Source organism: Maylandia zebra, linkage group LG16 (assembly GCF_041146795.1).
Source record: "Maylandia zebra isolate NMK-2024a linkage group LG16, Mzebra_GT3a, whole genome shotgun sequence".
NCBI classification, from domain to species: domain Eukaryota; kingdom Metazoa; phylum Chordata; class Actinopteri; order Cichliformes; family Cichlidae; genus Maylandia; species Maylandia zebra.
The window spans coordinates 17,856,308-17,876,197 of NC_135182.1; the positions used below are offsets into that span (position 1 = coordinate 17,856,308).

Consider the following 19,890-nt stretch of genomic DNA (forward strand, 5'->3'; position numbering starts at 1 on the left):
CTATAAATAAATAATAAGGGAAGGATTCTGTATCAGCACCGTGATGGAAACTTGTGCCCATAGTATATACAGTATTCTGAAGAAGGTCTAAAATGTCACTGTATGTGTGTGTGTGTTTTATTTGTATAGATTTTTTAAATTCTTACTAATAATATAGCATTGTCCAGACATGCCTGGTAAGGACACGAGGAAACAGTGACAAAAATAGCTGTGTGAGGCTACTAAAAGCAGTGGATCCCTCAGCAGCTGGATTACAAAGAGCACAGGTAACAATAACACATGTACCAGTTGTTGGAAAGGTATTCCAGGAATGTTTTGCTTCTATAACATTTTTCCAACATCATTTAGATTAATTGCAAGAGTTGTTAAGTGTGGATAATTAAATAATAGTTTATTGTAATAGCAGTTTGTGCCTTGTTCTCAGATGGACAGCAAGTTGAGAGTGATAGATGAGATGAGGAAATAGAAGGAGGAAGAGAGGCAAAGTGTGATTCACAGGCAGAGCCTAGTTTATTTCTCTCAGTTTTTTGTTGCCTTATGGTTCCAAGCACTGTCACCTATCTTTGCATGTTATTATTGTTTCATAAAACTTGTTTAATCAGCTACCATCTCTCCTATGGGCTTTTTACAGTCTACAGTCTCAGATCAGATCAGATCCGATCAGATCAGGGGCGATCGTGGCTCAAGAGTTGGGAGTTCGCCTTGTAATCGAAAGGTTGCCGGTTCGAGCCCCGGCTTGGACAGTCTCGGTCGTTGTGTCCTTGGGCAAGACACTTCACCCGTTGCCTACTGGTGGTGGTCAGAGGGCCCGGTGGCGCCAGTGTTCGGCAGCCTCGCCTCTGTCAGTGCGCCCCAGGGTGGCTGTGGCTACAATGTAGCTTACCATCACCTGTGTGTGAATGGGTGGATGACTGGATATGTAAAGCGCTTTGGGGTCCTTAGGGACTAGTAAGGCGCTATATAAATACAGGCCATTTACCATTTACCATCAGCACAGCCCTGACCCCCAGCAGCAGGAGCAGCAGGAACCCCTCAACAGCAACATTGTACCCATCAGGTAAAACATAGGCTACTTTTACTTTGCAACAAGGCAAAGCAAACGTATAGTATGATGCAATCCCATATTAGATTCTTGAATGTGTGTTGTTGTTATTCAACCTGGTTCAATGTGCCCCTTTTTAACTTTGAACGTCTTTAAACGTCTCTGCACAGCCCTGCACACACACATCGAAAAAAAAAAGATTGCCTCAACAAAAGGGCACTTTGGTCACCCATCAGGAAAGGGGCAGGTGCTCAAGCCCCTGCTGCCCCCCCCCCCCCCCCCCCCCCCACCCCCCGCACGTGCCTGCTGGTGGGGCATGCTCAGGCTGTAACGGTTTGGTGGGGGGCACTGACTGAGGCACATGTGGTTCTGGCTGTGATGTAACAGGGGAGAGTAGCTGAGGCATCACAAGAGAAGCAGGAGGCGGTGAAATGGGCAATGCAGGCTGCATTAAAGCAGGAGGTACAGGCTGAGTTGGCAACGGAGGCAAGCAGGCTAAGGGGGCTGTGGATGCGGAGGCAGATATAGGCACGGCTTCTGAAGCAGGTTCCGGGTTTGATGCAGCAGTCTCAAGCTGCACTTGAGGAGTGGGGACTCCTGACTGCTGCTGAATGGTGGGTGCATCTCTTCAACTGGGCCAAGTAAGAGCAGAAATTGTGAACAGTCAGATTTTGTTATACCAAAGAACCCCTGGTGGAGATTTAAATTCACAGAAACAGATGAAAATAAATTAATTTCCGAGATTTTATTGCAATGTATTTTTATTAAAAGAATTATTTTGGTTAAAACCACTGCTGCCTGTCTGAATTCAGTTTATACTTATGGTTTGTTTAGTATGGTATTTAAATGTTTTACTAAGTTCAGGAATGTACAACATGACCATCCTTAAATAAACCAGGGGCAAACATCCTATCTTTTTATTTTTATTTCTTTTCCATAAAGAATCACAGTCTAATGGTGTTACATTTTAGGCAGCAGTAGCTAGAAGCGCAGCATTTTTTTAACGAATCATTAGCCTCCATCCATCATCAGCAGATGAGCATCAGATTAGATAGATTAGTCCCTCTGAAAACTCTTGGATTTGGCCTCATCCGAGTATCATACAGTTAAAAACATGATTGTGGATAACCATAATGAAAAACAGATTCACACACCTGTCCCTGATGTCCTCACAGACATTTTGGGGAGATCAGTGACCTTCATGAGAAAATGTATATTTTTTTGTATAAACTTAATATAATATAATATAATATAATATAATATAATATAATATAATATAATACATAACTTAATAATATAAGCTATAAACGGTATATGTATAGTTTATAGTTTGCACTGTGCCTGGTTGCAGTGCTGTGTGCCACCCCCCCCCCCCCCCCCCCCCAAAAAAAAAAAAAAAAAAAAAAAAACAGAAAACAACGGAAACTCCCAAAGTTTCTCTTCTCGCAGCAGCAGCGGGTGGCCACTTGTTAATCCGTCATCGACTACATTTTGATGAACAATCGGTTCCTACCAGTAATTTTTTTATACTTTATAAAAACTGCGCTATCTGTTCATTTACTCACATGAATGTAGCTACAAATTAGACATGCACAGAGCCTATCCTGCATCTTGCTTTATTTCCGTCCTAGTGTTTTAAAGACGCACTAACAAACCTAATCTCTCCCGGAAGTCGATATGTGTGGATATCTTTTTTTTCTTTTTTAATTGATCTACCGAGGATTAGTGGATGGATGACATTTCTCCTTTTTGTGGCAATTACCGCCACAGTTTATCGTCCCGATGTCACTCGATGCTGCGCAGTCTGTTATTTCTGATGGTAGCGCTTCTGCACACAGATGTAATAGGTACGTCGATTAAATTCTTTTCTATTTTGTTGTATTTTTATGTTATTACTGCTTCTTTTGTGGAAGGTAGACTCGTACGAAAAAAGGTGAGGCTTTGTGAAACAGCACCTGCACCGGAACTGGCTGCTTTTGTGATCGTCGCATCTTGATAATGATGTTCACTAACGCAGTGACACAGAAAAGTGTTGCAGAATTCAAAATCTCGTGCAGTGTGATTGTTTAGTCCTCATCACGTGTTTCTGTTGTCCTGCATGCATTTTGTTTATGAGATATTTAAAACAGAAGAGGGGGTACAAAAGAGAGGAGCGAGACTCATCTGTCTTGCTAAGAAATTGGTCACATTGAATTAATGTCTGCGCGCGCGTGTGTGTTAACACTATTAGTAGGCTACTCCTTCAGTTTCTGGCTGGGTAATTTCATGAATTCAAATCACAATGAACTGCTGGCTTTGTTGATACAACATTGCAGGTCTTAATGCTCAATTCCTATTTTTTGATCAAATCCGATTTTTTTTTGTCCGGTTGTTCACACTACAAATAAAAAGCGGCCCGCATGCGCAAAAGAAGACGTCACACACAACGCGCTCTGTTTAGACCCAGACCAAACACTATTGTTTGCCTGATGGCTCTTAATAAAAAGACTTGTTTCGGACTTCACGTTTCCCAATTTTGCTTTAAGTTATAAAATTATTTTGTTATGTACATATTGTAAATGACCTTTAAATTTGGTAAAATCTTCACATATGTTTGGTAAAGATACGATATGGTAAATGTGCCTTAAGGTGAAAAATATGTACGTTGCCTGTGCAAATTAGTACCAGGCTGACAATTGTACATGGTTTGTTAATGTTTCCTTTAATGGAATTAGTTATGTGCAATCAAAATGTTGTTTAATAGAGTTTATGTGTAGTTGTAAGCTAGTTAGGTGATAGTGAATTAAGTGATGCAAATTTGATGTGCATGCTATATGTGAGCAGGAGAAATTTGAAAAAACTTTTAATGAAATCTCTGTGACGCATTAGTATAAGAGACCATCATTCAGCCAGGGATGCTATGGCCTAAAATTTATCCTTATTGCTGTTTCAGAGAGGAGCGGTGCTTCAAAGGATAGTTGCAGATTTCTGTCAGAATCTGTAGATTACACAGTATAAATAAAATGATCACGTTTCTCCAACGTTGTCTCCCCAACAGTTTCACCAGGAAGCAAAACCGATTTTAATTTAATGCACGTATCAAACAAATGCACAGTAATCTATTATTTTTCTTCAGTAATTAAATAGATTCAACATCTTTCTTCAACAGAATTGCAGACTGCACAGATGGTACATTCCCAAAGGAAAGAATACTATAACTTACTAGGGTATATACTAGACTTAATATTTACTGAATACAATAATGGATTTCTATACATTTTACATCAGATGAAAACTTTGGTTGTAAGATTCAGATAAATATTTATTAAAAGCTAGACATTTTAATTTCTTTGTGCCCCCCTTTTCCCTGTTCATGCTCTCCCTGGGCCCCTGGCAAAACTTTGCTAGAGCCGCCCCTGCACAGTGACCAGCTGTCAGCTACATAAAAAAGGATCCTGGTGTTATTTGTCTCTCAGAAACAGTTCATAACTTCCCTTCAACTCATTCATGTCACCTAAAAGGTAAACCTGTTTCTTCATCACCTGTTCAGCTCTGATGATTCAGTAAGGACATCTCCTGGTTTCATCTTCATGTTTCCCTCTCACCAGGATATCCAAACCGATATCATGACCAGCAGTTTTTACGGCTGTGGCTCCAGCAAACCTCATGTGATACTAGAAATTAATATTAAATAAATTCTTACAACAGCTGATCAAGCTAACAAGCTGCTGTTTTTTTAGCGCGACATCCGTTGGTTTCCAATTTCTTGCGCAGAGAGAAAAGCCGATCAGCTGATCATTGATCAGTTTAATGATTGAATTAGCAACTTTCTAGCTGTAGTACGGGACAAATCGCGTTCCTTTTCACCTCGACTTTAAAGTTCGACCTCCTCGGCTGTAATTGGTCCAGCCCAGAGTCGATCATGACCAACTGGCCAATCCACCACCATTCATTTATACCGTAAAAAAAAAAGAAAAGAAATAAAACCCCATCGGCCCATAAAAACGAAAAATCACGAGCGGCCCACCGGGCGAATGCCCGGTATGCCCGATGGCCAGTCCAGCCCTGTCAATCACCAATCTCTATTTCTGTCACTCCCTCTCTCTCGTCTGTGACTAGAATCATTTGAATAAGGTGATATTTCTTTAATTAAACTTTGAATGTTGAGGTTTATGTGAATGGAGACCTGCTGGTTTTCATAACCCATCGCAAAGATAATAGAGAGAGAAGGCCTGTTATTTTCTTTTACACGTGCCTATGTACCTGCTTATAAATGTACGGTCACGTGACATTTGTGTTTCGAAAAATTGGAGCTGAGCTCGATGTCAGTGTCGAGCTTCCCATCCCTGCAGAGAATGTTTATCTCATCCTTTGTGTTTTTATCTTCTTCGAGACTTATGCCCTACAAATTTGTTTCACAGTTAGGTGCCTGACTGACAACTGTATAAAACAAAAACTACACACAGTATTCGAAGCACATAGCGCGCAGTCGTAAATTCCCCCTAATTTTGGTATGATCCGAGCTCAGGCACTAGCCGACTGAGCACAGCAGCTGCTGCCTGCGAATTTGCTGTTGGAGAAACGCAGACAGGCAGACAGAGGAGAGCTTAAGTTTGACCAGGTACCAAAGCAAATCATTCGTACTGTACAAATAATGTGAATATGACGGTGTATCACAAAAGATTGATATCAAACTGAACACTTGACCCATATTACGTTACTTGCTCTTCCAGTGAATCAACAAATGGCGAAATGAAAAGCCAAACAACAACAATGCTGCAAAACAAGACGAATTTCAATACACAGCAGTATAGTTGAAACCAGATATTTACATACACTTTAGGGAAAAAACATAAAAACATTTTTTTTACTGTTAAACATCAATTTAGAGTAAACTTGTTTTGTTTTAGGTAAATAAATATTGAAATATCTTTTGAATTAATTAAATGTCAGAATAAAGAGAGAGAGAGAGCTGTCTATTTTTTATCACGTTTTTATTGTGTCTTGAATTAATAAGAAAACTCCAGACGTTTCCATTCTGAGCTTAAGAAGCTTCTGATAGGTTATTAGAGTCCATGTGAGTAAATTGGTGGCACAGCTGTGGATGCATATAAGGCAAAACACAGAGCCTGTTTCTTTGACATGGGAAATCAAGAGATATCAACCAAAACACCAGGGAAAGAATTGTGGAGCTCCATAAGTGTGGCTCAATTTTGAATACAATTTGGGTTCCATTTGCAATTAAGAAATACAGATAGTTTCTCTGTTCATATATTGTTTCAACTGTATATTTGATGATATTGGTGTTTGGCTTGATCGTTAGCACAAAGAGAGAGAGAGAGGAACAGAGAGGGGGATGGAGAGGATAATGAGGACAGAACAGAGATGGAACAAGAGCCAGGTGCACTGAAAAAAAGGCCATGTTGGATTTACTTAATTCAATAGTGGACATTGGTTGCACACAAATGTTTTGCTTTGGCAGAAACTTAAACAACTGAGTTAAATCAACACAACTTTTCATATTCAGTAAACCTGTGCATTTTGTGTTCATAAAACGCGATTGAAACATGTTTAGATGAAGTAAGGTGAGCTCTTGGAATATTTTAATCCTTCACAATTTTGTCATTTTATTTCAACACTATTCAATAACTTTTTACCCCAGTACTACTTGGTCACTTAAATACTACATGTTGTCTTCATATTACACAATGTTCAACAAAGTCTAGAGTCTGGTTACCATAAAAATTGAATGGATCTACAAAAACTGCCATCATCCTATCTTTATCCTGGTTGCAGGGGGGCTGGGAAATAACCCTGAAGTGATAGGTTACAAGGCAGGGTACACCCTGGACAGCTCACAAGTCTATCACAAACAATCATTTGCACTTACATTGACAGGTAATTTAGAATCACCAATTAACCTAACAACTGAATGACTTTTAACTGTGGGAAGAAACCAGTAGACCCAGAGAGAAGCCAGTGCAAACTAGCCAGGTTGTGGATTTGAACCCAGGACCTGCTTACTGCGAAGGAACAGCACTAACCACCATGCCACCAGATTTAGCAAAAGTAGGAAAGCTATGATTTCAAGGCTTGATTCAGAATTTTTTGTGCATTTTTGTCCTTGACTGGTTAAACTGCAATAAATAGCAATAGTATACACATGACATGTGTGTAGTTGTCTGCCTCTTAGAACTCCAGTGATTCTCCTGCAGTTTGACATCTCGTGCGATCTTGTGAATTTCATGAGTTCAGCAACTAACCACTCTTACTAGATTGTATCATGTCATCTTAACAAGAACAAATTAAGTTGTTGAATTTTGTACAAATCCTTCATGATTTAATTACGTTCATAGAAACATGAAATTATTGTGTTCAAATTACAAGGTAGACTTTTTTAATGTAACAACCACCCAATTTACTTTTTTTGGTATACCGAAAAAAGTAGAGGTGGCTGCTCGACTTGACTGAGATGGATGTCTTCCAGAAACCACTATCCAAAGCACGTAAGACTGAAATCCCGTGCAGTGTCGCAGTAAGTCATTGACTTACTTCACTCGAACAGGACATGAACGATTTAATCTAGCCTCCCTGCATATCATGTAGTTTCTACACTATATAGTTACACTTAACTTTGAAGCATGATTTACGTAAGCATGATGCTTATGTAAATCCAAGAGCTGGCCAATCCCTTTTTTTCAGTGTGAGACAGACCTGTTAGTCAAATGGTTGTTTGTCAAAACTAATTAGAACTTTTGAGGTTCGTTATTTTTCAAATTCTATATTTATTAAGTTATGTAGGTTTGTTTGCACAACAAGGCTAAATAATTATATAAACTTTTCTGAATCTGAATAGTGTACTTTCGTAGAATTAGAAAATAATATGGTACAAACTAGTAACTCATCATATTATCTATTGAAAAGGAATACTTGAATTAATTGAAAATGTCATTGACAGGTTCGCAAAACTCAAGCCTTGAAGATACAGTCTCATGTTACCACAATAAAGAGGTGTTGTCATTGTAGTGCAGGTCTATAATGATTTTCAGTGCTACTATCATCTAGTTTTGATTCTGGTTCTATTTTGGTTAAGTCCTAAAGTAGTCCTGATTTTGAACTGTTGTAGCCCTGTTTTAATTCCTGATCTGTTCTGGGTCTGGTTGAATTGGGGTTTAGTCCTCGTGTCTTGATACAACCCTAATTTTTTTCTGCCTTGCTGTTGTATTAAAAAACTAGTTTAAGGTGTCCTGCATATGTGATATATATTTTTTTCTTATATGAAGTTATTCTTTTTCAAACAAAACTCAAAACACAGCCTAATAAATCTTCAACTTCACGCCATGTTTTTCAGTCATTTCTACACCCCCCCAATCCCACATGCATGCTACCGTTTAGGGCTAAGCCCCAGGTGTATGCATGCATGACCTTCTTCCTATTTTACGTTGAAGGTCCGCGTCATGTGTCAGTTTTGCGTCTTCCCTGTCTCGTCATGTGTAATTGTCATCAGTCGTGTCTCCTAGCTGTTCCCTCTTTGCCCAGTTCACCTTTTGTATTTATTGCCTGTGCTTGCACCTGTTGGTTGTCGCGTTGCCCCTCATGCTGTGTGCATCTCCCTGTGTTCCCCTAGGTTTCAGAAGCTCAGTTTAGCCTGGTTCTGTTTTGTATCACTTCCTATCCCGCAATGAAGCAGTGTTTAAGTTCATGTTCTGCCTGTTAGTCCTGCATTTTGGGTCCAATTCATGCTTGCCACACAGCTGTAACATAAGTTACTCGCGTAGCCTTGATTCGTTCACATGTAGCAAGGGATTCAGTTGTGTTACTTTTGGCTATTTGATAAACAGATTTCATTTTAAGCTTGAGTCCTTTAAACTCCCAAGAAATTGAGAAATTGTTCAAATATTTATCACTGTCACAGTCATTTTTCATTTATATTTGGAGGCTAAGACCTCTTTGTTATGCCACATTTTTCTTATGCAGGAAAAACACTGCAATTGTATGTCAGCAAGATGCTGCAAAACTGCCTAATTTCAAGATTTGGTGTAGAGACAAAGCACACACCAAAAGTAAGATATAGAAGAAATTGTAATCTGATAGTGTTTCATGCTTTTTACAGCTCTCCAGGTGATTGGTGGAAACGTAACAGTGGTTCAAGGAGGTACTGCTATCCTACCGTGCCATGTCACTGGTACCAATGATGACCTGACACAGATTACCTGGCAGAGGAGGACGAGAGAAAAACCTCACAATGACAATTTCCTAACTATCCTACCCAGAGAGGGAGTGCAGTTTGTCAATGGAGGTGATGATCGATTTAAATATATTGGGAATTTTAATGACAATAATGGAACTCTCCAGTTATCCAATGTTGCACTGAAGGATGAAGGCAGCTACACGTGCATCTTCACCTTTTTTCCCAGTGGAAATCAGAAGACAGAGATACCTCTGAATTTGCTTGGTATACTAAACTTTTTTTATCTTTAAAAAATTCTGTGTTCGTATGCGTGATAGAGACAGAGTTACTTTGATCATCCTGTATGCATGTTTATTTATTTGTGTGCTGTAACTCTCCTAGTGCCTCCTTTCACAAGCGTCAAGGACAATCTTCCCACTTTGGGCACTGAAGAGGTTTTATTTGCTACTTGCACGGCTGCTGGATCGAAGCCTCCTGCAGAGGTGAGGTGGCTCACTGGTGCTTTGGGAGACAAAATGAGGACGACAACAAACTCCACTCAGTATGACAACGGTACGACTACCACAGTCAGCTCTCTGTTTGGTGTTCCTACAAGAGAGATTAATGGTCACCAGGTCCAGTGTGTCATCAGTGGTGACTCCCTGTCTAAAGAAGAAACCCTGCCCTTCACCATACAGGTCTCCTGTGAGTATCAGCTGCTCATGGAGTTCCTATTTAGTGTTTATTTAAGAAGTTTAATTATTTGATCAAATATTAAAAAAGGTATACAGAAATTAAATGACACAGCCTATCCTACAGAGTAGAATGTCAATAACCATGTGCATCTGTTTATCTGTTTCTGGCCTTCCAGTTCCATCATGATGCCATGCCACAACGTAAAAGAGGTTTCAAACTTTTTTGTCTATCTTAAAAATTCTGTCATTATTCACCCCCCAGTCACAAGATCCATGAAGCACACATGATCAGAGTACGAAGCAAAAACAATTCAGGCTAATTTAAATGTGAAAGCATGCTCCTCCAGTACTGTTTCTTCTTTTAGTGGCATGGTGAAGCTGTTTTTTGGTGGAAGTCCCCAAAATGACCATCAGAATTTAATGAGCCTTTTTTTTTTAGTCAGCAGTGATTATAAGTGAGCCAGTGATTAACACCCTTGAATGTGCATGAAAGGATCACTCCTTAAAAAAAAGAAAGAAAAACAACCAAGATTCATGGTTCTGCCTGCCATGATAGGATTCAAAGGTATGTTCACTTTTATTTTGACAGTTTATGATTAACACACTTCTGTTTCTTTTTTTTGCAGTCGCCCCCACAGAAGTGAAGATTAGAGTGATTTCAGAGGACTCGTTTGAGTGTTTGACAGAAGCCAACCCAAACGCAAAATTTGCCTGGAGCAGGTAAAGCAGTTTGAATAATGGTTTCAGTTAATTTAAGTGATTTCATTGATTCTTTAGGTTTGTCTAAGTACACTGTGCTGAAAAAGCCCTGAGAGAGGGCAAGCTTTCGCTGGTATGACATCACCACTTAGGCTACGTTCACACTGCAGGTCTTAATGCTCAATTCCGATTTTTTGATCAAATCCAATGTTTTTGTCTGTTTGTTCACACTACAGATAAAATGTGACAGCAAGCGTGCTCTGGTGTGAACCCTCAAAGCGGCCCGCATGCGCAAAAGAAGACGTCACATACAAAGCGCTTTGTTTAGACCCAGACCAAACAGTATTGTTTGCCTGATGGCCGTTAATATAAAGACTCGTTCTGCACTTTATGTTTCCCAATTTTGCTTTAAGTTGTAAAGTGATTTTGTTATTTACATATGGCTTAATAATGATCCTTATGGCTGTTTCAGAGAGGAGCGGTGCTTCAAAGTATAGTAGCAGATTTCCGTCAGAATCTGCAGATTATACAGTACAAATAAAATGTTCACGTTTCTCCAACGTTGTCTTCACAACAGTTTCACTAAACGTCTACACTGGATGGCCAGGAAGCGTTCATGATGTCTTCTCGGGCGCTTCTCCGGCACTGATAATTGGCATCTGTCTTGTGCCAGTGACGTAAAAGACGGATTTAATGCGACATGACCGTTCAAACATCAGTCGCTTTCTAAAACATCAGATATGTATCGGATTCAGTACCACATACGAAAGTGACCCAGGTTGGGTTTGAAAATATCGGATTTGTGCTGTTCACACTGTCATACCATGATCGGATATGGGTCGCATAGGGTCAAAAAAGTTGGATTTGATGCGCAGGGTCCCCCCCATGCCCCCAACTCAGCATTCTTTCTCCTCCAAACACAACAGGTAGTTTTTACCAAAAAGTTCTATTTTGGTTTCATCTGACCATGTGACATTCTCCCATTTTCGTCTGGATCATCCAAATGCTCTCTGGCAAAGTTCAGACGGGCCTGGGCACGTCTTGCACTGCAGGATTTGAGTCTCTGGCAGCGTAATGTGTTACTGATGTTACTTTGGTCCCAGCTCTCTGTAGGCCATTCACTATATCCCCCGTGTGGTTCTGGGATTTTTTGCTCACCGTTCTTGTGATCATTTTGACCCCATGGGGTGAGCCCCAGATCGAGTGATTATTAGTGGTTTTGTATGACTTCCATTTTCTAAAAATTGCTCCCACAGTTGATTTCTTCACACCAAGCTGCTTAACTATTGCAGATTCAGTCTTCCCAGCCTGTTGTTTCTGGTGTCCTTTGACAGCTCTTGCATCGTGGCCATAATAGAGTCTGGAGTGTGACTGTTTGAGGTTGTGGACAGGTGTCTTTTATTTTATTTTCTGGATTTTCTTTTCTTGTTTAGTCTCTCATAGCTGAGGAATACCAATGATGAAAATTACAGGCCTCTCTCATCTTTTTAAGTGGAAGAACTTGCACAATTGGTGGCTAATTAAATAGTTTTTCACCCCACTGTAGATCATGTATTTTGGTTTAATTTCAAGAACATAGCAACATTTATGTGAGCAAGGAAAATGACTAACACAACTAACAAACTAATAGCTGAAATTCATTGGAATTTTAGCACAACTCACTTTTTTTTTGCCCTGTCGTGCATTTCACAATAAACCTCATTCATGTTTTTCCAGATCTGGCCAGTCTTTGCTGCAGTCTGCCGTCAAAGTAGATGGTGCAAAGCTACAACTGCTGAGTCGGACCTCTGATCTAAACGGCCTCTATCAGTGTGAAGCATCTAATGCATATGGAAGAAAACACAGTCAGCTGTATGTGCATGTGGCATCAGGTGAGGTCAGCTTGGATTTAGCTGTGCAGTTTGTCCAAATCTTTCTCAATTTGTTTCTGATTTCCAAACTTTTGTGCAGATTGTATCATTCTGAAGTTATTCTGTTCTATTTTTTTGTGGACCACAATCAAAGGAAATAAATAGAAACTTGAACATTTACACTTGGAGTAAAATGATGGACTCTCCATATGAAGGGATAAACATACAAGTGAATGAATGAATGAATGAATGAATGATAGATAACTGATGCTCCAGTCATCCAGTACATTATATTATTCAAGTCAGTTCCAAAACCTAAAATTTAGAGCATGTCCTGACTTGTGATAGGTTCTGTTCATGGTCGTATCAAGTTTGTCTCATTTATTTTTGTGCCCTAGAACTTGTCAGAATGACACGTTTTTGAATGTGTACAGGTGCAGGTATTACATGGTGTTTGAATGCTGTCCAAGTCATCCAAATGTAAAATTGGAAAAGTCAAATATTCTTAATTCTTGTGTCCATGTAGGAGCATGCTCTGCGGCTTGGGCCTTATTTGGTGTTTTGGTTTTCCTGAATGTCACTGGGGCTGCAGCATGGTGCTTTTATAAACATGGATTTCTGATAAGGTACTTCTAACATTTACCTGCTTGTCTGTATGTTGGAAAATATAAAGTTTATCTCATTTTAAAGCATATGTGCTTTAAAGGGTGCTGATAAAAATTTATTTTTTATTTCTTCATAAATGAAAGAAGTAAAACATATAGCAGGGATCCAAGTGTAGTGTTTGCAATTTGTGAGTGTTAACCTAAAACATGTGGTCAAATGAGTTCTCAGTGCAAGTTAAACAGGTCGTACATATGCTGTAAAAAAAAGGGAAAGAAAGCACATATATTACCTACTTAACCCTTCTCTGGAGTATGGACCTTTGATGAGGATCCTCAGAAATGCTCAGTCTTGAGCCATTTTCTCAATCTGATGGCAAATGTATTCTTTTTGAGATCTCTTTACCATATATTCTTGGCCTTCTTCTTTGTCTCTTCCCCTCTGAGTTTCAGAGCTTGTCTGGTGAGGTTGTTGCCTGGTTTCCTCAGTGCATATCCTGTCCATTTCCATTATCTTCTTTATATATTTTCCTCCGAATGTACCCGCCTTGCGTTTTTCCAACAGGTTATGACTGTGGATCTTGTTTGGCCAGTAAATCTTCAAGATTTCCTTGGGAAGCTGTTGATGAAGGCAAAAATGAAAAAGAATACGATCAACAAGGTGTAAAGATAATATCTAACAAAGTTCAACAGTAGATCAACAAAATAAGCGGAAATTCCCATATGCACACTCTGTTAAAAGCACTAAAAGTCCACTTGAAAGTGACACGAGCAGTCAGCATCTCAACACTTGAAAATGTTGAGATGTACTGACAGTGTTTCCTCTGATGTTAGAACAGTTTCTGACATGTACTTTCTCATGTGCATCTTTGGGTTTTGTTTGGTTGTTTGTTGGTTTTTTAACCACAAATAATGACAGGGAGCATGTCCTACTGTTTTCTTAGGAGACCAGAAAACACACCAGATAATGACAACACGCCAGAGAGTGAGCATGTTCCACTGAGACCTAGCAGTGCAGTAGATGATCCCGGGCCACATGATGTTCCACCATCTTCCAGAAGTGCACATGTTGATGATGGACTATCTAAGAGAACAGAATGATGATCATGGACAAGAAGATGACAGAAGACATGGATCACTGTCGACTAGCAGTGCTGGAGGTGATCAAGGACCACATAATGTCTCACCCTCCCCCAGGAGAGCAGTGTGATCATAATAATAATAATGGATTTGATTTATATAGCGCTTTTCAAGGCACCCAGAGCGCTTTACAATTCACAGTCACTCTCACATTCACACACTGGTGGAGGCAGTTGTAGCCACAGCTGCCCTGGGACTGACAGAAGCGAGGCTGCCATATCGCGCCATCGGCCCCTCTGGCCAACACCAGTAGGCAGTAGGGTAAAGTGTCTTGCCCAAGGACATAATGACCAGGACAGAGAGCCCGGGGATCGAACCGGCAACCTTCCGGTTACAGATGCGCTTCCCAGCCCCCAGCGCCACGGTCGCTGGGGGTTGGGCTACATGATGACAGACAGTGGGACAGACAGCATGTCCCACTATCTCCCAGGAGTGCACATGATGATCACGGGCCATCTAGGAGAACAGATGATGATCATGTACCAGAAGATGATGGAAGGCATTGTTGCCTTACAGTGCTGTGTAATTACTGCTTTAAACAGTTTTTTTATTTTATAAAGAGGTATGATTAAATAGGAGTAAAGAGAGTGAGTAAATAAGTCAAACGAGTACACTGACTGATGCCATCATGCAGCTTTTACAAAGTGTGGGTAAGCTGCGAGTCACAGGTGGACTATTTAAAGCACTCACGGATGTTGCACAAGGCACAGAGATAAATTGAGAAACAACTTGAGTGGTTTTACTTCACTGTCATGGAAATTGTTTCATCATTACAGTAAAGACAGAAACAGAATGTAACTAATCTGACTGATCAGATTACTTCTGCAAAACTTATGCTGCCTCTAGTTTTTGTTGCCACTGTCCAAAATGTGATAAGAGTGCACAGCTCAAAGAAATTGGGGAACACTTGTTGTCAGATTATAACACAAAATCTGTGAAACTTCAGGGATATGAGATGAAAGTGGCAACAGGTGTGTTGGACATGCAACACTAACACAACGCCTTAAACAGGAATAGGTATTAAACTGCACGGTGGCTTGTGAGCACAAATCTCACTAAATGATTTGTGCTCACAACATGCCACTATCATGCAGTCTGAGTCTGACAGTTTGGTCAGAAATATGCACATATATTCTCCACATTCTTGAGACTGTGCTCAGAGACACAGCAAGCTTTCTTGCAAGAGCATGTGGGGATTTGCCATCCTGGAGTAGCTGGATTATCTGTGTGACCTGAAAGGCTTGCAGCTACCATCTCATGCTACCAGCAAAACTAGAGAACGGTAAGGAGAGAAAAACATTTTGTGGAAATCCCCTCGTATAACCATTCATCTTCCTGGGGATTGCCTAGAACTAGAAACAGAAAGAATATCTAACTCTGCTCTTTTGGTTTCATTTTACAGAAGAAAAATAAATGTTGTGACTCAAACAATGGGAATCGATAGATCTGGGTACCAGTGATGGACATTAGATCAACTGCAAAAGTGGATGCAGTTCCTCGCTCCAATCCAAACCCAAACAACCATTGTCTTCATGCGGCCTCCCCTCACGAGCTGGAAGCTCCAAGACTGAAGATGGAACAACAAATCTCAGATTACAAGACTGTGTTGACTCTCTGCCTTATCTTCCTACTTCTTCGAGATCACTTGTGTCAGCTAGGGGATTGTTGACTTCTGTTTAAAACAGGGTGTAAGGACACTCTGTCTCTCAAGTTGGACACAGGATACACATGTACACAGACACAGACATACAATCACCCTTTTTCTGGTGTCTAACTGCTCTCCTATAGAAGCTCAGTCTGAGTAAAGTTCTTTTTTCTCCTCTTGTCCCCAGATGTTGTGAATTTCATTGTTTTCTAACCATGCGATTTCTCTCTGACCTGTCTTCCCAATGTGATATTTGTGCAATGTTTGTATGGTTGAAATGGGTCCAATGGGTTTTTTTGGTATCATTATAATGAATCTTAATTCACACCTATGGGCAATTTAGTGCTACTAATTGAACTGCAATGCACTACTATGAAGACCCATGACTGAATGTTTCCTGTCATAGGATTGCAGTGTTTTCTCTTTCAGAAAACACTCTAGATGAGAAACTGCTTTTAGTGACTTGTACATGGTTATTTTTATTTCTTAAGCATCCGCCACACACATAACAGATAACTGATAAACTTTTCTGTGTTCTACTCAGTCATGGAAACGCTGCTCTATTCTTTGTGCTCTAATTCTACCAACTATTTTCTACTAACTTATGATTGTTGTATTCAGTCATATTTATTCATAACTTTAAACTGCAGTAGTCAGTGATTGATTGACTAGCACCTCTCACATATAAGTGTTTTCATGACGGGTGCACTGTGAAGTGTGATTAAAGAGTGATATATATATACACACACACAAAAACAGGATATGACATTATGCCCATAGAAAATAGTGGTGTTACTGCAAGTAAGAATAATTTAGTGTCACTGCTCAGTGCCTGCAACACAATGCATCTTTTGATGCAACCTATAAAACAGATTAAGACAAACTGGAACAAATTAGTGGCCCAAGTCAGCTTTAAATACCATCAGGTGCTTAAAGCTGACGTCTCACAGATTCCCAAATTCCAGGTTTCGACACTCTGTGACCAAAATTCACTGAACCAACAGCAAAAGAAGACCAAAACTATGCTTCATGTTTGAAAAACATTGTAATGATTTCACTTTTATTTTGGCTCTCTTGCTTCCACCATAATAAAATTGCACTTCCTATCTCTGTACTTCCTATCTCTGTGTGTGTATATATATCACCCTTAATTACACAGTGCACCCCTCACGAAAACACTGACTACTGCAGTCTAAAGTTATGAATAAATATGACTGAATACAACAATCATAAGTTAGTAGAAAATAGTACGTTGTGATGATTTCACTTTTATTTCAGCTCTCTTGCTTCCACCATAATAAAATTGCACTTCCTATTTATGTGTGCTTCAAGACCAATTTTCCATCAAAAACCCTATTTTCTGCCTTATTCGCTTGCTCATTATGTACACTAAAAAGCCACATTTCTGCTATTAAATACACGAGAAATATCAATGTCTCTAATAAACCTCTGTAACTGAAAAATTACTCGATATTAATATTAGTTTAGATGGGAGCACATCTTTTATAAATCACTCTTAAACTAACCACGACTATGAGCGTTATTTAATGATAGTGCACGTTTTGTTTTTTGTTTTGTTTTTTTGTTGTTGTTTTTTTTTGGGGGGGGGGGTTCACGATTGTGTAAATATGGCCCCATAAGGCTGTGCAGGAACAGGAAATGTGGTATTTTTATGTGGCTGCGGTCAGAAGTGCGTTTTACGTCAGAAAATATAACAAAATGTGCTCAAAAACAGGTGCAGTGAAGAGATTACAGCACTTGGAGCTGACTCGACTTAAAATTAACCTGCAGTGGATCGTGTGGAAATTTATCAGAATCAGAATCGTGTTTATTGGCCAAGTATATGTGCAGACACATACAGGGAATTTGGTTCCGGTAGATGGTGGCTCTCAAGCACAGCAATGTAAATCTCACACACACACACACACACACACACACACACACACACACACAAGTGTCTATATATACACATTACACATACATACACAAAGCTGTGTAAACCAACTATAAATAACGAATCTAAACTTATATACATAAAATACAGAAATGAATGAGGTGGAATGAATACTACAAAATGTACATAAGGTGCAGTTGCAGTCTGGCAGTGGGAGCAGTGTGACAGGTCAACTGTTAAGAAGGGAGATGGCGAGGGGAAAGAAACTGTTCCTGTGACGGGTGGTCCTGGTCTGCAGGCTTCTATACCGTCTGCCAGAGGGCAGCAGATCAAAAAGTCTGTGTGCAGGGTGTGAGGGGTCTGCGATGATTTTCCCTGCCCGTTTCCTGGTTCTTGAGAGGTACAGATCCTGGATGGAGGGCAGGGGGGCGCCGATGATCCTTTCTGCTGTCCGTACAGTCCGCTGCAGTCTGCTCCTGTCCTGTTTAGTGGCTGCTCCATACCAGACTGTGATGGAGGAGCACAGGACAGACTCAATGACCGCAGTGTAGAACTGGATCAGCAGCTCCTGTGGAAGACTGTACTTCCCCAGTTGTCTCAGGAAGTACATCCTCTGCTGGGTCTTTTTGAGGATGGAGTTGATGTTGGTCTCCCACTTCAGGTCCTGGGAGATGGTTGTACCCAGGAACTTGAAGGTCTTCACAGTTGACACAGGGCTGTCTGATATGGTGAGGGGGAGCAGAGTTGAGGGATGTCTCCTGAAGTCCACTGTCATCTCTACAGTCTTAAGAGTGTTCAGCTCCAGATTGTGCTGACTGCACCAGAGTACCAGCCGCTCAACTTCCTGCCGGTATGCAGACTCATCACCATCTTGAATGAGGCCAATGACAGTGGTGTCATCTGCAAACTTTAGGAGTTTGACAGCCGAGTTCTTGGAGGTGCAGTCGTTAGTGTAGAGGGAGAACAGTAGTGGTGAGAGGACACATCCTTGAGGGGCACCAATACTGAGGGACCGGGTTTCAGAGGTGATCTCCCCCAGCCTCACTTGTTGCTTTCTCTCTGTCAGGAAGCTGGTGATCCACTGACAGGTAGCTGGTGACACGCTGAGCTGGGAGAGTTTGGAGGAAAGAAGTTCAGGCACAATGGTGTTAAAAGCCGAACTAAAGTCCACAGACAGGACCCTGGCATAAGTTCCCGTCTGTAGCTGGTGATTTCCTGCAGGCCCCTCCACACTGACGCAGGGTCGTTGGCTGAGAGCCGTTCTTCCAGCTTCTGGGAGTAGATCCTTTTAGCTGTTTTGATCTATCGTTGTTTCATTGTAACATGAGCCCTACCAGGGCTGAACTGGGACAAAAAATCAACCCAGGCATTTTGACTAGAGTCCGACCCACCAGGAATTATACGAAAAACCTTTGAATAAAAACAAATGCTGTTGTGACATTGATGTACACTATCTTGTTGGTAAATAGGTATTAATCTAATAAACTTAAACCTACACTATCCTTTAAACAGTACTTACCGGAAATGTCAATGCGATAAACAAACAAACGGGACTTGCGACAGAAAAGCCGATCAGCTGATCATTGATAAGTTTCATGATTGAAGTAGCAACACGAGAGGGAGGGAGAGACAATGACAGAAGAAGAGGCAGCTGACAGCGTCAAGACACAGAATAACTCCAGCTTTGTGTCTTTCTTTTTTTTCCATTCTAGCTGAAGTACGGGACAAATCGCGTTCCTTTCCCCCTCAGTACAGAACTTTAAAGTTCAACCTCATCGGCTGTAATTGGTCCAGCCCAGAGTCGATCATGACCAATTAGCCAATCCACCGCCTTTAATTGCTTATACTGTTACAAAACAAACAAACAAGCGAGCAGGCGCACCGAGGGCTCTCGCGCTCACTTTTTGCGCGTAGAATTTCGTGTTTGTTGGTTTGTTTTTACTTTCTTTTATTTTGCTCCAGCCAGCCAGAGGATCCCCCGCCGCCCCACCCTCTCCTCCCCGTGTAAGCAGCAGGCGCACCTCGCAAACGGAGGGCGCCCTTACTCCCAGCAAATGGGCGATAGAAAACCGATCGGTGCCTATGCCATTCCCACTATGCGATGGCCTGATGTAGGGGCAGAATGAGTACGAGCATTTTTTTTTATTGCCGATGCCGCCCCGGGCAACCGCCCG

The 19,890-nt window shown here is 40.7% G+C and overlaps 1 protein-coding gene across 1 annotated transcript; it reads left to right on the forward strand.

Annotated features, from left to right (window-relative positions):
• The first annotated feature begins 2,487 nt into the window (after positions 1 to 2,487).
• LOC143412321 (nectin-4-like) lies at positions 2,488 to 15,459 on the forward strand. Its single transcript, XM_076874895.1, has 7 exons — positions 2,488 to 2,889; positions 9,135 to 9,476; positions 9,594 to 9,896; positions 10,513 to 10,606; positions 12,302 to 12,456; positions 12,962 to 13,061; positions 13,982 to 15,459. Exons 1-7 carry the CDS (start codon positions 2,772 to 2,774, stop codon positions 14,136 to 14,138), a joined length of 1,269 nt encoding a protein of 422 aa, XP_076731010.1. The 5' UTR covers positions 2,488 to 2,771; the 3' UTR covers positions 14,139 to 15,459.
• The last annotated feature ends 4,431 nt before the right edge of the window (positions 15,460 to 19,890 follow it).